General features: G+C 52.2%; 1 protein-coding gene across 13 annotated transcripts in view; it reads left to right on the forward strand.

Moving 5' to 3' along the window:
* TMCO4 (transmembrane and coiled-coil domains 4) overlaps nucleotides 1-12,136 on the forward strand; it is a 99,004-nt gene that overhangs the window by 80,205 nt on the left and 6,663 nt on the right. For 10 of the 13 annotated variants that reach the window (XM_081226729.1, XM_081226728.1, XM_081226731.1 and 7 more), the window contains 2 exons: nucleotides 2,474-2,591; nucleotides 10,625-10,742. In XM_081226729.1, the coding sequence (XP_081082855.1) occupies nucleotides 2,474-2,591; nucleotides 10,625-10,742 (236 nt within the window). The remainder of the gene's footprint in view (nucleotides 1-2,473; nucleotides 2,592-10,624; nucleotides 10,743-12,136) is intronic. The other 3 variants (XR_014015237.1, XM_081226716.1, XM_081226717.1) reach the window with 1 other exon arrangement.

A 12,136-nucleotide genomic window follows, 5' to 3' on the forward strand; every position in this document is an offset into this window, starting at 1 on the left:
CTAAAATGATTCTCACCGACTTTCTTTAAGCTAACACCTGTGCATCACCAAGAGCCTGCCACGTGGCTTATCTCTAGGTATGCAACCTCCTCGAGAGCAAATCATCTTTTAAAACATAAGACAGGCACATCTGACTGTGGTAGCAGTCTGAGGATAAAGGGGAAGAGGTCTAGAAAGGCAGTTTAAAGCCAGGCTTCAGAGATAGGTAAATGTGTTTCCAGCTCGCCGCCTACCCTGACTTGATTTGACTATGCTCTGGACTGTTTTGTGAGATTCAGCTACTAGTCTCAGCTCAGCAAAAGGCACCTACCTTTGTTTGCTTTTCATAACACCTGTCCGATCGCTAGTCACAGGATCCTGACCGTTGCTCAGGGTAACCTGATAGGGAATGCTGCAGTTCCCCTGCTGGCCACAAGGAGGTCCCAGCCCTCCAGGCGTCGGCACCCAGCGCTGCAAAGCTGTCCCAGCTCCTCAGATGGAGAGATTCTGAGGGACAGGGCAGGTGCCCTGAGTGGCCGGTGTCTAGAGAGAGCTGCTAAGCTCAGTCGTTGACCCTGGGCCCACAGCCGTTTGGCACCGTGGGAGCAATGATAACTCACCTGCGATCGCTGTGCTTTGAGTTGTTACCCGTAAACAGCAGAGAGAATGGCCCGAGGCCCCGACAGCTCCCCGTGCCGGGTTCTGGGCCCAGCTGTATTCTCACTACCTGTGTGACCGTGGGCATGCCCCATCCACTCTGAGACTCCGTGTTTCCTCATCTGCCGAGAGAAGGGGTCAGAATCAAAGCTACAGCCTTGCCAACAGCATAAGCATCTGAAATAGCCCTTACATCAAACAGTATCTGAGTCATCCTCGCAATTCAACACAAACTACCAGCTTCCTGAAGTTTTCCATCCTTCTGCCAGATTATCCTATCCCTGGAAGCAGAGGAGTGAAATCAGAATTCTGTGCCCTGGAATCTTATAACTCAGAGCCAGAAAGAGCACAGGGGTCCTCAAACTCCTGTTAGCCTGGAACCCTTTACTCAGGCAAACTCTGACACAACAGCCCAAGCGGAAAACAGTTACACGCACTCTGGTTAGAAACCGGAGCCCAGAGAGAGGAAGCCACCTGTCCTGTGTCCCTCAGCGAGAGAGAGTGGTGGGACTGGCTGAGCTGTCCCTCCGGGGCCCACTCCGCAGGAATGACACAAATCGTCCTGCTCCCCAAACCTGGCGGGGCTCAGAACCTGCGGAGAGGCAGGGGCACAGGACAGGGGGCGGGGCGGGGAGACACTGACTTCCACTGTGTGTTCACTACGCTGGGATTTTCCCCACCATGATTTCATCCCCATAAAGACCACCAAGGCAGTACCATAGCCACCTGTAGGCTCAGAGAAGTTAAGTGACTTGGCTCGGAAGTCACTGAGTCGGGATTTGAACCCAGGGCTTTGCAACGGCAAAGCACATATCCTGGCTGTCCCAGGGGATGGCAGTGTATTTACTCACTCATTCATTCACACCTTTACTGAGCCCCAAGTATGGACTAGGCACCGTCCTATACAGCTGTGACCAAGGCAGCCGGAGCCCCGCCCTCCCTGAACCCAGGTATTAGAGGACGAGACAGATGTAAACAAGTGAGGTGTGACAAGAAGAAAACTAGAGCCGGGCCAGGGGGTGACGGGGGCTGGAGGTGCACGTGCGCCCCCATGGGTCTAGAGCAGTGCTTCTCAAAGTGCAGTCTGCACTCCCACGTGTGAGCTGTTGGTTTCCAGTCTGCAAGGAGATCAAAGAAACGCTGCTTTGCTGATCTCTACTTACAAGACAGACGGCCCACGGGCCAGCCCTCATCCACGAGCTGCGCTCAGAGGAGCCCTGGCCTAAAATACTCTGAACCACTAGGTCACTGCAGCTGCTGCGTGTACTCCGTGTCCCAGCATCCTGAGCCCCCCTCTCCTCTCCACTCCCACCTTCCCGCCAGGCTGTACAGACCCCCGAGAACCTACTGCAGAGGAAGACTGTGGTGTCTCCTGCCTGGCACGTGCCATGTGTTAGGGGCCATCAGTCCCTTCTAAAGGGAGACACCCCATCTGAGGCCACGGCCAGTTGTGAGCTTCATGGAGGGTGGAAATAGACCTGGGTCCCAATCTGGGCCATGCCACTTACTGGCCATGTGATCTTGAAAATGCCTTTGGTTCTCCTTAACTCTAACATGGGGATGATGATGCTTTGCAGGAATAGATCGGGCACTGGAGGGCCTGGAACTCAGTAAATGGAAGCCACCGTACTGTGTGGGCATGTGTGTGTTTGTGTGCACGAATGTGTTTGCGCAGGTGCCTGAGCATACGTGTGCATGTCTGCATGAGTGCAGGTGTGCATATGCACGTGTGTGCGCGTGTACGTGACATCTGTTTCCTCCACCACTATTGGAGAGTTGCTCTCAGGACCCGCTGTGGCCAGGGGTGCTGACAGTGTTTTCCGGGGTCTCTCTCCAGACTGCCAAGGGATCATCGAGGATGTTGTCCTGCTGGGCGCGCCCGTGGAAGGAGAAGCCAAGCACTGGGAGCCTTTCCGGAAGGTGGTATCTGGGAGGATCATCAATGGCTATTGCAGGTCTGTCCAAACCTTGTGCCTGTGAGGAGGTGACAGGGCTTACTGAGCACCTAGTGTGCCCAGGACACAGATGTTGGAGGCCAGGCCCTTGTCCTGGAGGATCCCAGGGACCGGGAGGACACCAGCCCTACTAGAAGCAAGGCCCGGGCCAGGTGTTCTGACCTGGGCAGCATCCATCCCCATAGGATGATGGACAGCAGGGACCGATCCTAAGAAAGATTTCCCTGTGTCGGGCCTGAGAGCAGTTTACAGTATGACACGAGAGGCCAGGCTGGTCCCCATGATCTGGGGGAAGAGGGTGAGTGGGATGAGACTGAGAAGCAAAGATTGGGCCCTAAATGGGGGGTCTTTGGATGCCGACTGAGGAGCTCGTGTGTGGGTTATCCGGCAGCGCAGGAAGCGGGTGGGGAGTGTCCAGGCTGAGCTTTCAGAGCAGTGTCTTGGGGCAGGGCTGACAGCCATGGGGGAGCCAGCACCTACACCACACGACAGAGCCTCCTGCGAGAGAGGGGGGCTGTGACGACTGACAGCTGTGGGGCTGGAAAGGAGGCATCCCTGGGCTTGGCTTTGAGAAGGACTTGAGAGGTTTCAGCCAAAGCCATGCCCTCGACTCTGGGGAAGAAGAGAAGATGAAGGCCACCGCTGAGACCTCAGGAGGTTGGCCTGAGAAGCTGCCTGGGCCCTTCAGCCTCCAAGTGAGGCAAAGGAGGGAGGTGACGGTGTACACACGAGAATTGGGACTTGGAACCGCACAGACCTGGGTCTGAACATTGGCCTCAGTTTCTCCATCAGTGAAGGGGGGATAATAGTAGTGACTCCCCCCAGGGTTACAATGATAGTCCAGCAATTTACAGAGTTGCCCACGGGGCGTGCCTGCTCCGTGAGTGACAGGTGGTGTTACCGTTTATCAGCATCAGCATCAAAGCACCAACCTCAGGCTTCCCTGGTGGCGCAGTGGTTGAGAGTCCGCCTGCCGATGCAGGGGACACGGGTTCGTGCCCCGGTCCGGGAAGATCCCACATGCCGCGGAGCGGCTGGGCCCGTGAGCCATGGCCGCTGAGCCTGCGCGTCCGGAGCCTGTGCTCCGCGACGGGAGAGGCCGCGACAGTGAGAGGCCCGCGTACCGCAAAAAAAAAAAGAAAAAAGCGCCAACCTCGTGCCAGGCACTAGCTCGAACCTCAACGGGAACAAGCCCCCACCTAGCCCTGTGCAGCCTCGCACTCAGCAGCGCAAATAGGCAGGAAACAAGCAGCTCCAGGCAGGCATACGGAAGCTTGTCTGCGACACCAGAATCCAGAGGCTCTGAGACCAAAGGCTTTTCTCCAAGTGTGGTGCACACTCATTTAGCGACAGGAGGTGAGACTTGGGGAAGCGGCTGACTCACGGGGCTGTGAACATGAAGTGTCCAGCAGGGCAGCTGGAGATGCAGCACTGGAACTGAGAGAGATGAGAACTGGAGCGAGGGCCAGTGGGATGTCAGCTTCAGCTGAAGCCAGAAGGACAGGTGAGATCATTTGAAAGGCAAAACCTAGAGGAAGAGGAAAGTGCTGGGCTCCTGATTCTAAGGAATATATGTCAGGGTGGGAGGAGGGAGAGGCTCCAGCCTGAGGTTAAGGGCGCCTCAGAATCATCCAACATACACGCCCAAGACCTCCTGCTGGACGTGGGACTACAAAGATGAACAAGACAAGAGGAGTTCATGTCCAGCAGAAAAGACACATATGGAAACAGACAATTATTCCAAAAAAACATGAAAAATGTAATAATGCAGTGATGGGGGAGTGGATATGACAAGATTAGACTCTTACCACCTGCCAGATCCTGTCGCTGTTGTCATTTTCTCCATTAATCGTGCCCCAAACCCTAAGGGGTTTGTATTATTAATCCCATCTTACAAGTGAGGAAACTGAGGCCCAGAGAAGTTAAGTCACAAGGCCAGTTAACTTTAATTTTGATCTAAGCCCAACCATCCCAAGTAGAACCTGCAACTGAATAGAAGAGATTTGGAAAGTCTTTATGATTTTAATAATTTAGCCCATGTCTAGTTCGGAGCTAAAGATAAAGATCGTCCTTAGCCATGGATAGAGGGCGTTAACTGGGACACGGGAGTTCAGCCAATCAATATGGCTTTATCACTCATATTCTAAGCTGAGTTCTTAGAATCAGGATATGGTAGAAAGAACAAAGAAACAAAGACAAAGAGCTCATGCAAATCAATAAAAAAAAATCTAATAAGAAAAATGGCCAGAGGGACTTCCCTGGTGGTCAAGCAGTTAGGACTCCCGAGCTCCCAATGCAGGGGGCCCGGGTTCAATCCCTGGCCAGGGAGCTAGATCCCACATGCATGCTGCAACTAAGAAGTCTGCATGCCACAACTCAAGATCCCACATGCTGCAACGAAGACCTGGCACAGCCAAAAATAAATAAATAAACAAAAATTAGAAAATGGCCAGGGACTTCCCTGGCAGTCCAGTGGTTAAGATTCCATGTTCTCAATGCAGGTTTGAACCCTGGTCAGGGAACTAAGATCCCACGTGCCTCATGGTGCAGCCTAAAAAACAAAAAATAAAAATAAAAAGAAAGAAAATGGCCAAAGGATATCTACACATAAACATGGAATAAATATAGTCAATAAACTTTTGAAAATGTACCCAACCTCATTATTAGTGAAATAAATGCAAACTAAAATCAGCAAAATACTATTTATCATCCGTCAGATTATCGAACATCTGAAACATGAATAACATTCAGTGTTGGTGAAGATGTGGAGAAATGGGCACGGTCATACACTGTTGGTGGCAGTTGAATTCAGTGGAGGGTAATTGGCAATATCTATCCAAATTTTTAATGTGCCAATCTTCTGATCCCACAGATTCTGACTTCTGTGATCCTGCTGTACTAGATACATGCACAGAGATGGATGCACAAAGGGGATCCCTTGCAACTTCATTTATAATTAAAAATTTAAAACAACCTGAATGACCGCAAAGAGGGGAACAGTTCAGGGGGAAAAAAGCAAGTGCAACAATACGTACTATGATCCCATTTACGAAGGAAAACGTTTCTGCATGTGCATATATGTATCTGTATGTCTGAAAATGGACAGGCAGGTCCAGAGGGACCATGAGAAACTAATAACAGTGGTCACCCCTGAAGAGTGGACAGGGACTGGAGGTAGGGCTTAAAAGAGACTTTTTTAAAATTGATATGTAGTTGATTTACAACATTGCATTAGTTTCAGGTATACAGCAAAGTGATTCAGTTATATATGTGTGTGTGTGTGTGTGTGTGTTTATTTATTTATTTATTAATAAAAGAGACTTTAATTTTTTAAGTAAGGACAGTTTAAAAAATAAGAGGGCTTCCCTGGTGGCGCAGTGGTTGAGAGTCCGCCTGCCAATGCGGGGGACACGGGTTCGTGCCCCGGTCCAGGAAGATCCCACATGCCACGGAGCGGCTGGGCCCGTGAGCCATGGCCGCTGGGCCTGCGCATCCAGAGCCTGTGCTCTGCAACGGGAGAGGCCACAACAGTGAGAGGCCTGTGTACCGCAAAAAAATAATAATAATAATAAATTTAAAAAATAAGAAAAGAGCATCCTAATGTCCATAGCAGCACTATTTGCAGTAGCCAGGATATGGAAGCAACCTAAATGTTCATCAGCAGAAGAATGGATAAAGAAGATGTGGTACATATGTACAATGGAGTATTACTCAGCCATAAAAAAGAATGAAGTAATGCCATTTGCAGTAACATAGATGGACCTAGAGATTGTCATACTGAATGAAGATATTGCTTATATGTGGAATCTAAAAAAGGGGTACAAGTGAATTTATCTACAAAACAGAAATAGAGTTACAGATGTAGAAAATAAACTTACGGTTACCAGTGGGTAAGGGGTGGGGGGAGGGATAAATTGGGAGATTGGGATTGACATATACACACTATTCTAGATAAAATAGGTAACTAATAAGGACCTACTACATAGCACAGGGAACTCTACTCAATACTCTGTAATGGCCTGTATGGGAGAAGAATCTAAAAAAGAGTGGATATACGTATATGTGTAACTGATTCACTTTGCCGTACAGCAGAAACTAACACAAATTGTAAATCAACTCTGCTCCAATAAAAATCTTTTAAAATAAATTAATTAATTAATTAAAAACAAGAAAAGAGAAGGAATGGCCACTACATTGATGTCAGACAGTCCTCAGTTAAAATCTTGGCTCCACCATTTACCACTCAGGTGGCTTTGGACAAACAAATCTGAAGCTCAGTATTCCTACCTATAAGATGGGAATAACAGTCCCTCCTGCACAGGGGTTCTGGGGAGATTAAATGAGATTATAGGGGCTTCCCTGTTGGCACAGTGGTTGAGAGTCCGCCTGCCGATGCAGGGGACACGGGTTCGTGCCCCGGTCCGGGCAGATCCCACATACCGCGGAGTGGCTGGGCCTGCAACGGGAGAGGCCACAACAGTGAGAGGCCCGCGTACCGCAAAAAAAAAAAAAAAAAAAAAAAAATTATGTAAGATGAAGGCTGGTACTTTATACGTGCCCAATAAGCTATAGCGGTTATAATTATTACTGGGCCTGTTCACAGCACACGATTTTTTTGATGCTTTCATAGACAGCAAAGGGAAAGAATTAAAATTGCATTTGTGCAGTATGAAAGCAGCAAAATCTTATTAAACCCATCTGTTCTGTTGAGAACCTGAGGCTAATAAGTTTGGTTTTCTATTATTTTGTGAGATCCTGAGCCATCTCTCCAGAGAGAAAAAGGAGGAGGGGGAGAGGAGGAGGAAGGAGAGAAGAGGGAAGGAATGCACAGACCAAAACAATAACTGTAATTTCTTGATTAAATTAAGCACCGACCAGGAATTCATATTCTTGGCCCCCAGGGGTGTTTTAGTTGCTGTAAACCTACTTAAAGACTGGGAGTGGAATGAGGGGCTTGGGGGAGCTTCAGGCCAACACTCCCAAACTATATACGTTTATAAATTTATAATGTACATTAATAAAGCCGTTTGCAAGTTTGTTAACTTGTTTGGGCTTTCACGAACCCCCTGGAAGCCAGCCGGGCGAGTGGTGCTGCTCCCTATTATACTGTGAGGAAACTGAAGCTCAGAGAAGGTCAAGTGCCTCACCAAGGTCACGCAACAGAGCCAGGATGTGAACTCAGGTGAGACTGTCTCCCTGATAGTTGGGATATCTGCAATGAGAGGGTTTTGTTCTGAGCCCCCGGGGGACTCCCTGTGTGGTCTCTGCTCCAGTACCGTGTGGGGCGGGGATAATGGTAGAAGGAGCAGAGAGGGCCCCTACCCACAAGTGGTCCCAGGCCTGTGAGCAGCCACAGCACACCCTTCAACAGGTCACGCAGTGTGAATCAAGGTTCAGTTGTATGCATCCGCCTGGCCTGGAGGGCCATCGACGCCTGGCTTGCTGGGCACTGCACCCACCTCCCACCCCCAAGGGAGTTCCTGATTCTGCTCAGGATACAGGATGCAGCACTAAGGTACAGTCCTGCCCTCAACAAGCTGTCTGCCTAGAAAAAGAAGAGACCCAGGAGCGGACACACGGAGGACATGTAACAAAGGTCACAAAAGGAGCATGCACCAGTCACATGAGGGACAAAGGATGAATACTATCAAGTGGAAGGCCTCAGGGGCACTCCCTGGAGAGGTGACATGCAAGCTGAATTCTGAAAAGATGGATAGGAGCCCATCAGAGCCTGGAAGAGTAGGCCTAGCAAGAGAGAGGCCACACTGCCCACGGAGGCCCAGAGCGGGAGGTATTATCGTACCCAGTGCCTCCTGAGCACTCACGTGTGTGAGCGCTGGATACACGATGTGCCATCTCTGTGCACGCTCCTGCCTGCCCTGGAAGGTAAGTTACAGCGAGGAGACTGAGGCTCAGAGGGGTCAAGCAACTTGCCCAAGGTCACACAGCTGGTAACTGACAGGGTGGGACTGGCTCTGTGTGGTCCCGAGGGTGGGCTCGTGGCCCACCCCAGGCAAAAGAGGCAGATGCTGGGTGCAGAGGGTCTGGGATGCCAGCAAAGGCCCTGTGGTTTGCTTAGCACAGTTTTGAGTATGTGGAACCTTCTAACACATGTTCCTGTCCTGCCCCTACATGTGTATGAATAAGTGCATTTAGCATTGTAAGTAGCGTGTTGTCATGGTTAAGACGGATCGTTGGGAAGGAACAATCCTGACTTTGCTCCTTTGCTTTCTATGTCAGGACCGTACAGGGGCCTCCCTCACACCCCGTATTGGATGCATGTAAGCCTCACCATTCGTTAATAAAACCACTTGAGTCAGTCTCCTTTCTTCTCCCCTTAGCCGTCATTCTGAGGGACAGTGTTTCTTGGGCCTTCAATATTAGGATAACCATTGCGACGTGCAAACATTGCTCTCTGGCAGTTAGGGAATTTTCTAGAAGAGAAGGCCCGTGGGTAGTGGAGAGTCAACGTTGGCTTCTGAGAGGAGAGGGCCATGGTCAGATGAGAGTTGAAAGAAGACCCCAGTGGCTCGAGAGAGGTGAGGCCAGGAGTGAGGAGGAGGCCGTTCCTTTTGTCCGTGGGGGGCTGGGCGGCGAGTTGCCTGATCTCAGGGCTGCAGCAGAAGGGGTGGGTTTTAGGGGAGTCGGGAGTAGGGGCAGTTAGTACAAATCTGCAGGATTCCGTGATAAGTTGGCCATGGCGGGAAGGGAGGCCTAGGACATGGCTTTGCTGGCTTCTGCTCGAGGGACCTGGTGGATGATTCAGAGAAGGAGTCACAGACTGATGAGCTCAGGGTGGGGCACAGCAGGAAGGTCTGTTGAGAGCCCCTCAACTCTGGACCCCAGCCTTCTAGAGGCTTCCAGGGTGGTAACCACACAGGCACCCATGTGGCCAGAGATCCCAGAGGGTCAGGCCTGGAGAGCCCACAACACCCTGGGTCCCAGACAGCTTTGGGGCCTCGCCTGTGGGCACAGAGGGTCATGCGGGCAGGCTGGGGACTCCTGACCCTCCGCCCATTCCCCTGCACACGGCGGGGAGGGAGGGCCCTTCTTTCACACAAGCGCACAAAAACGATGGGCTCCAATGGCCCTGCAACTGGAGTTGGACTCGGTCTAAACAAAAGACGCCCAGTGTGCTAAGTGGGGTCTCAGTCCTGGAGGCAGAGGGGGAACAGAGGCATCCAAGTGCATGGACTTGCTGAGGGAGGGGCCCAGCTTCACCCCGGACGGGTTCGAGGGGCAAGGCTGACCCCGCAGACCACATCTCCCATGGACGGTGCTCAGGGTACCTGAAGAATCGGGCCACAGAGTGTCCGGGGTTATCTTCTTGCCAGAGTGCAGGGTTTATGTCTGGATGGGGGGCAGGGGGCAGGGCGTGGTGTTCACAGCAGCCATTAGAGTGGAGGAGCGTTCCAGGGCTGTGACCTGCCCCGGGGGGCTGTGCTCCCCTCCTAGGTGGCCGAGGGCAGGGAGAGCTGCAGGCTGGGCCAGGCCTGTCTCAGAAGGCACAGCTGGTCCCTCCGGCTCAAAGACAGATGGGGGCCCAGACCCAGAGTTCCAAGCCACGGAGCATGGTGGCCCCAGCTCCCCGTGGTCCTCTCCCCTAGGCAGATGCCCTGCTGCCTTTCTTTCGTCTCCCAGGGAGCCCTGGACCAGCCTCCACCCCCCACCCTGGGAACTGGAAACCCTCCGCAGCTGAGAGCAGCTCACCCAGCCACAGGCAGACTGTGGAGAACTTCATCCAGCTTCCTCCTTCACTCACTCAACAGATATTCGTCTATTGCCCGCCAGGCCAGCCAGCGCTGTTCTCTGCTCTGGGGGCCCAGCAGGAAACAAAGCAGCCTCCCTGGAGCTGCCACGCCCTGGGCAACACTCCCGAAATGCCAGTGGATGCAGCTCCCACCATCATACACGGGTGCAGCGGGGCCCTGGTTTCCCACAGAAGCTCCTGTCCCACCAGGCTCCCCCGGGGCCAGGCAGGGCCCTCCTGAGGCTGATGTCCGCCCCTTCTCACTCGTCCTCTCTGCCCACAGTGGGGACTGGCTCTTGAGCTTCGTGTACCGCACGTCCTCCGTGAAGCTTCGAGTGGCCGGCCTACAGCCCGTGCTGCTGCAGGACAAGAGGGTGGAGAACGTGGACCTGTCCTCCATGGTGAGTATCACCTGTCCCTCCTGGGGCTGGAGGGGTGGGCACTTTGTTACTCCAGCCCAGCAACCCAGGTCCCAGGGACACTGGCCCGGGCTCAGTCCACCCCAGAGGAGGGAGATCATGAGAATTCACTTGGGAAGAGGTAACTCCTGTTCATGGGCACCATCCTTGTGCTGGGGCATTTTCCCCAGGCCTCTGGGGCGGGCACTATTATCCCCATTTCACAGATTAGGAAACTGAGACTTAGAAAAGTTCCCATCATACAACTAGCAACTAATAGCCTGGATTTGAACCTCCAGAGCCCATGCTCTTGCCCCTATATTACTGCCCTCCCACTACGCCTCCCCCACTCCTCCTCCCACTGCCCCCACTCGCTCCCCCAGCCGACATGACTAGTCAGGACAGTCTATTTCTCCTGGAAGTAACCAAAACAACCAGAGGACACAAGTGGAGGCATTCAGGGTGGGCCAGAGCAGAAGCACCCAATTTCCAGGCTGTGAAACCGTGGAATACAGAGCAGGGAAAGTGTATTCCAAGGTCCCCCATCTTGGAATCATCTGGAGAGTTTATTGAAAATGCAGATCCCAGAGCCCCACTGCCCAGACCTCCTAAATCAGTCTCTAGGAAGTGAAGCCTGAAAGTCTGCATTTTAAACATACTCCCCAAGGATTCTTACACATCTCAGACTAGGCAGGGCAGACAATGAAAAGAATTCTTGCTGGGAATGGAACTCGAGGGAGCCCACCCCAGCAGCTACACAAACCTAATTTGAGTTTCTAGAGCCATCTTTTGGGCTTGAAGGAACCTGTTCCACCCACCACATGTCTGTCATAGGGAGTTAATAATAGCTTCATATGTGGACACTCACTTGATGCCCAGCTCTGCCCTAAACCTTTTGCAGTATCTGTATCCCCACTGTACAGATGAGGACACTGAGGCTTTGAGAGGCTAAGGGACTTGCCCAGGGTCACAGAGCAGGAACATGGCTGAGCAGGACTCAAGCCCAGCAGGACTGAAGCCAGTGGGCATCACCCCCGGTTGGGTAAATGTGAAAACCAGTGGGAGAGGTGCCAGCTGCCAGGAGGGTGAGGATAGTGAGCTGCAGTTATGTCCCCAAGCAAACTCAGCCCATGAAAGTTCCCGTGTTGCAAGGTTCATGAGAACAGGAACTTTGTTTTCCAATTATTACATTGCCGGCTGCCATTTATCAAGTACCAGGCATTTCCTGAGCGTAACCCAATTTCCCCAGGTACCACATAAGTAATTTGAGCCAGCCGCACCATCCTGCCTGAAAGCAGACAGTCCAGGCCCCTCCCTGGGCATCTGAAAACTCCCCTGGGGAGGGGCACCCCGGAGGACTCTGGCTTCTCCCTTCAGCTTCAACAGCAGCCTGGCCC

The sequence above is a fragment of the Mesoplodon bidens genome (genome assembly GCF_964165515.1).
Source record: "Mesoplodon bidens genome assembly, chromosome: 2".
NCBI lineage: Eukaryota > Metazoa > Chordata > Mammalia > Artiodactyla > Ziphiidae > Mesoplodon > Mesoplodon bidens.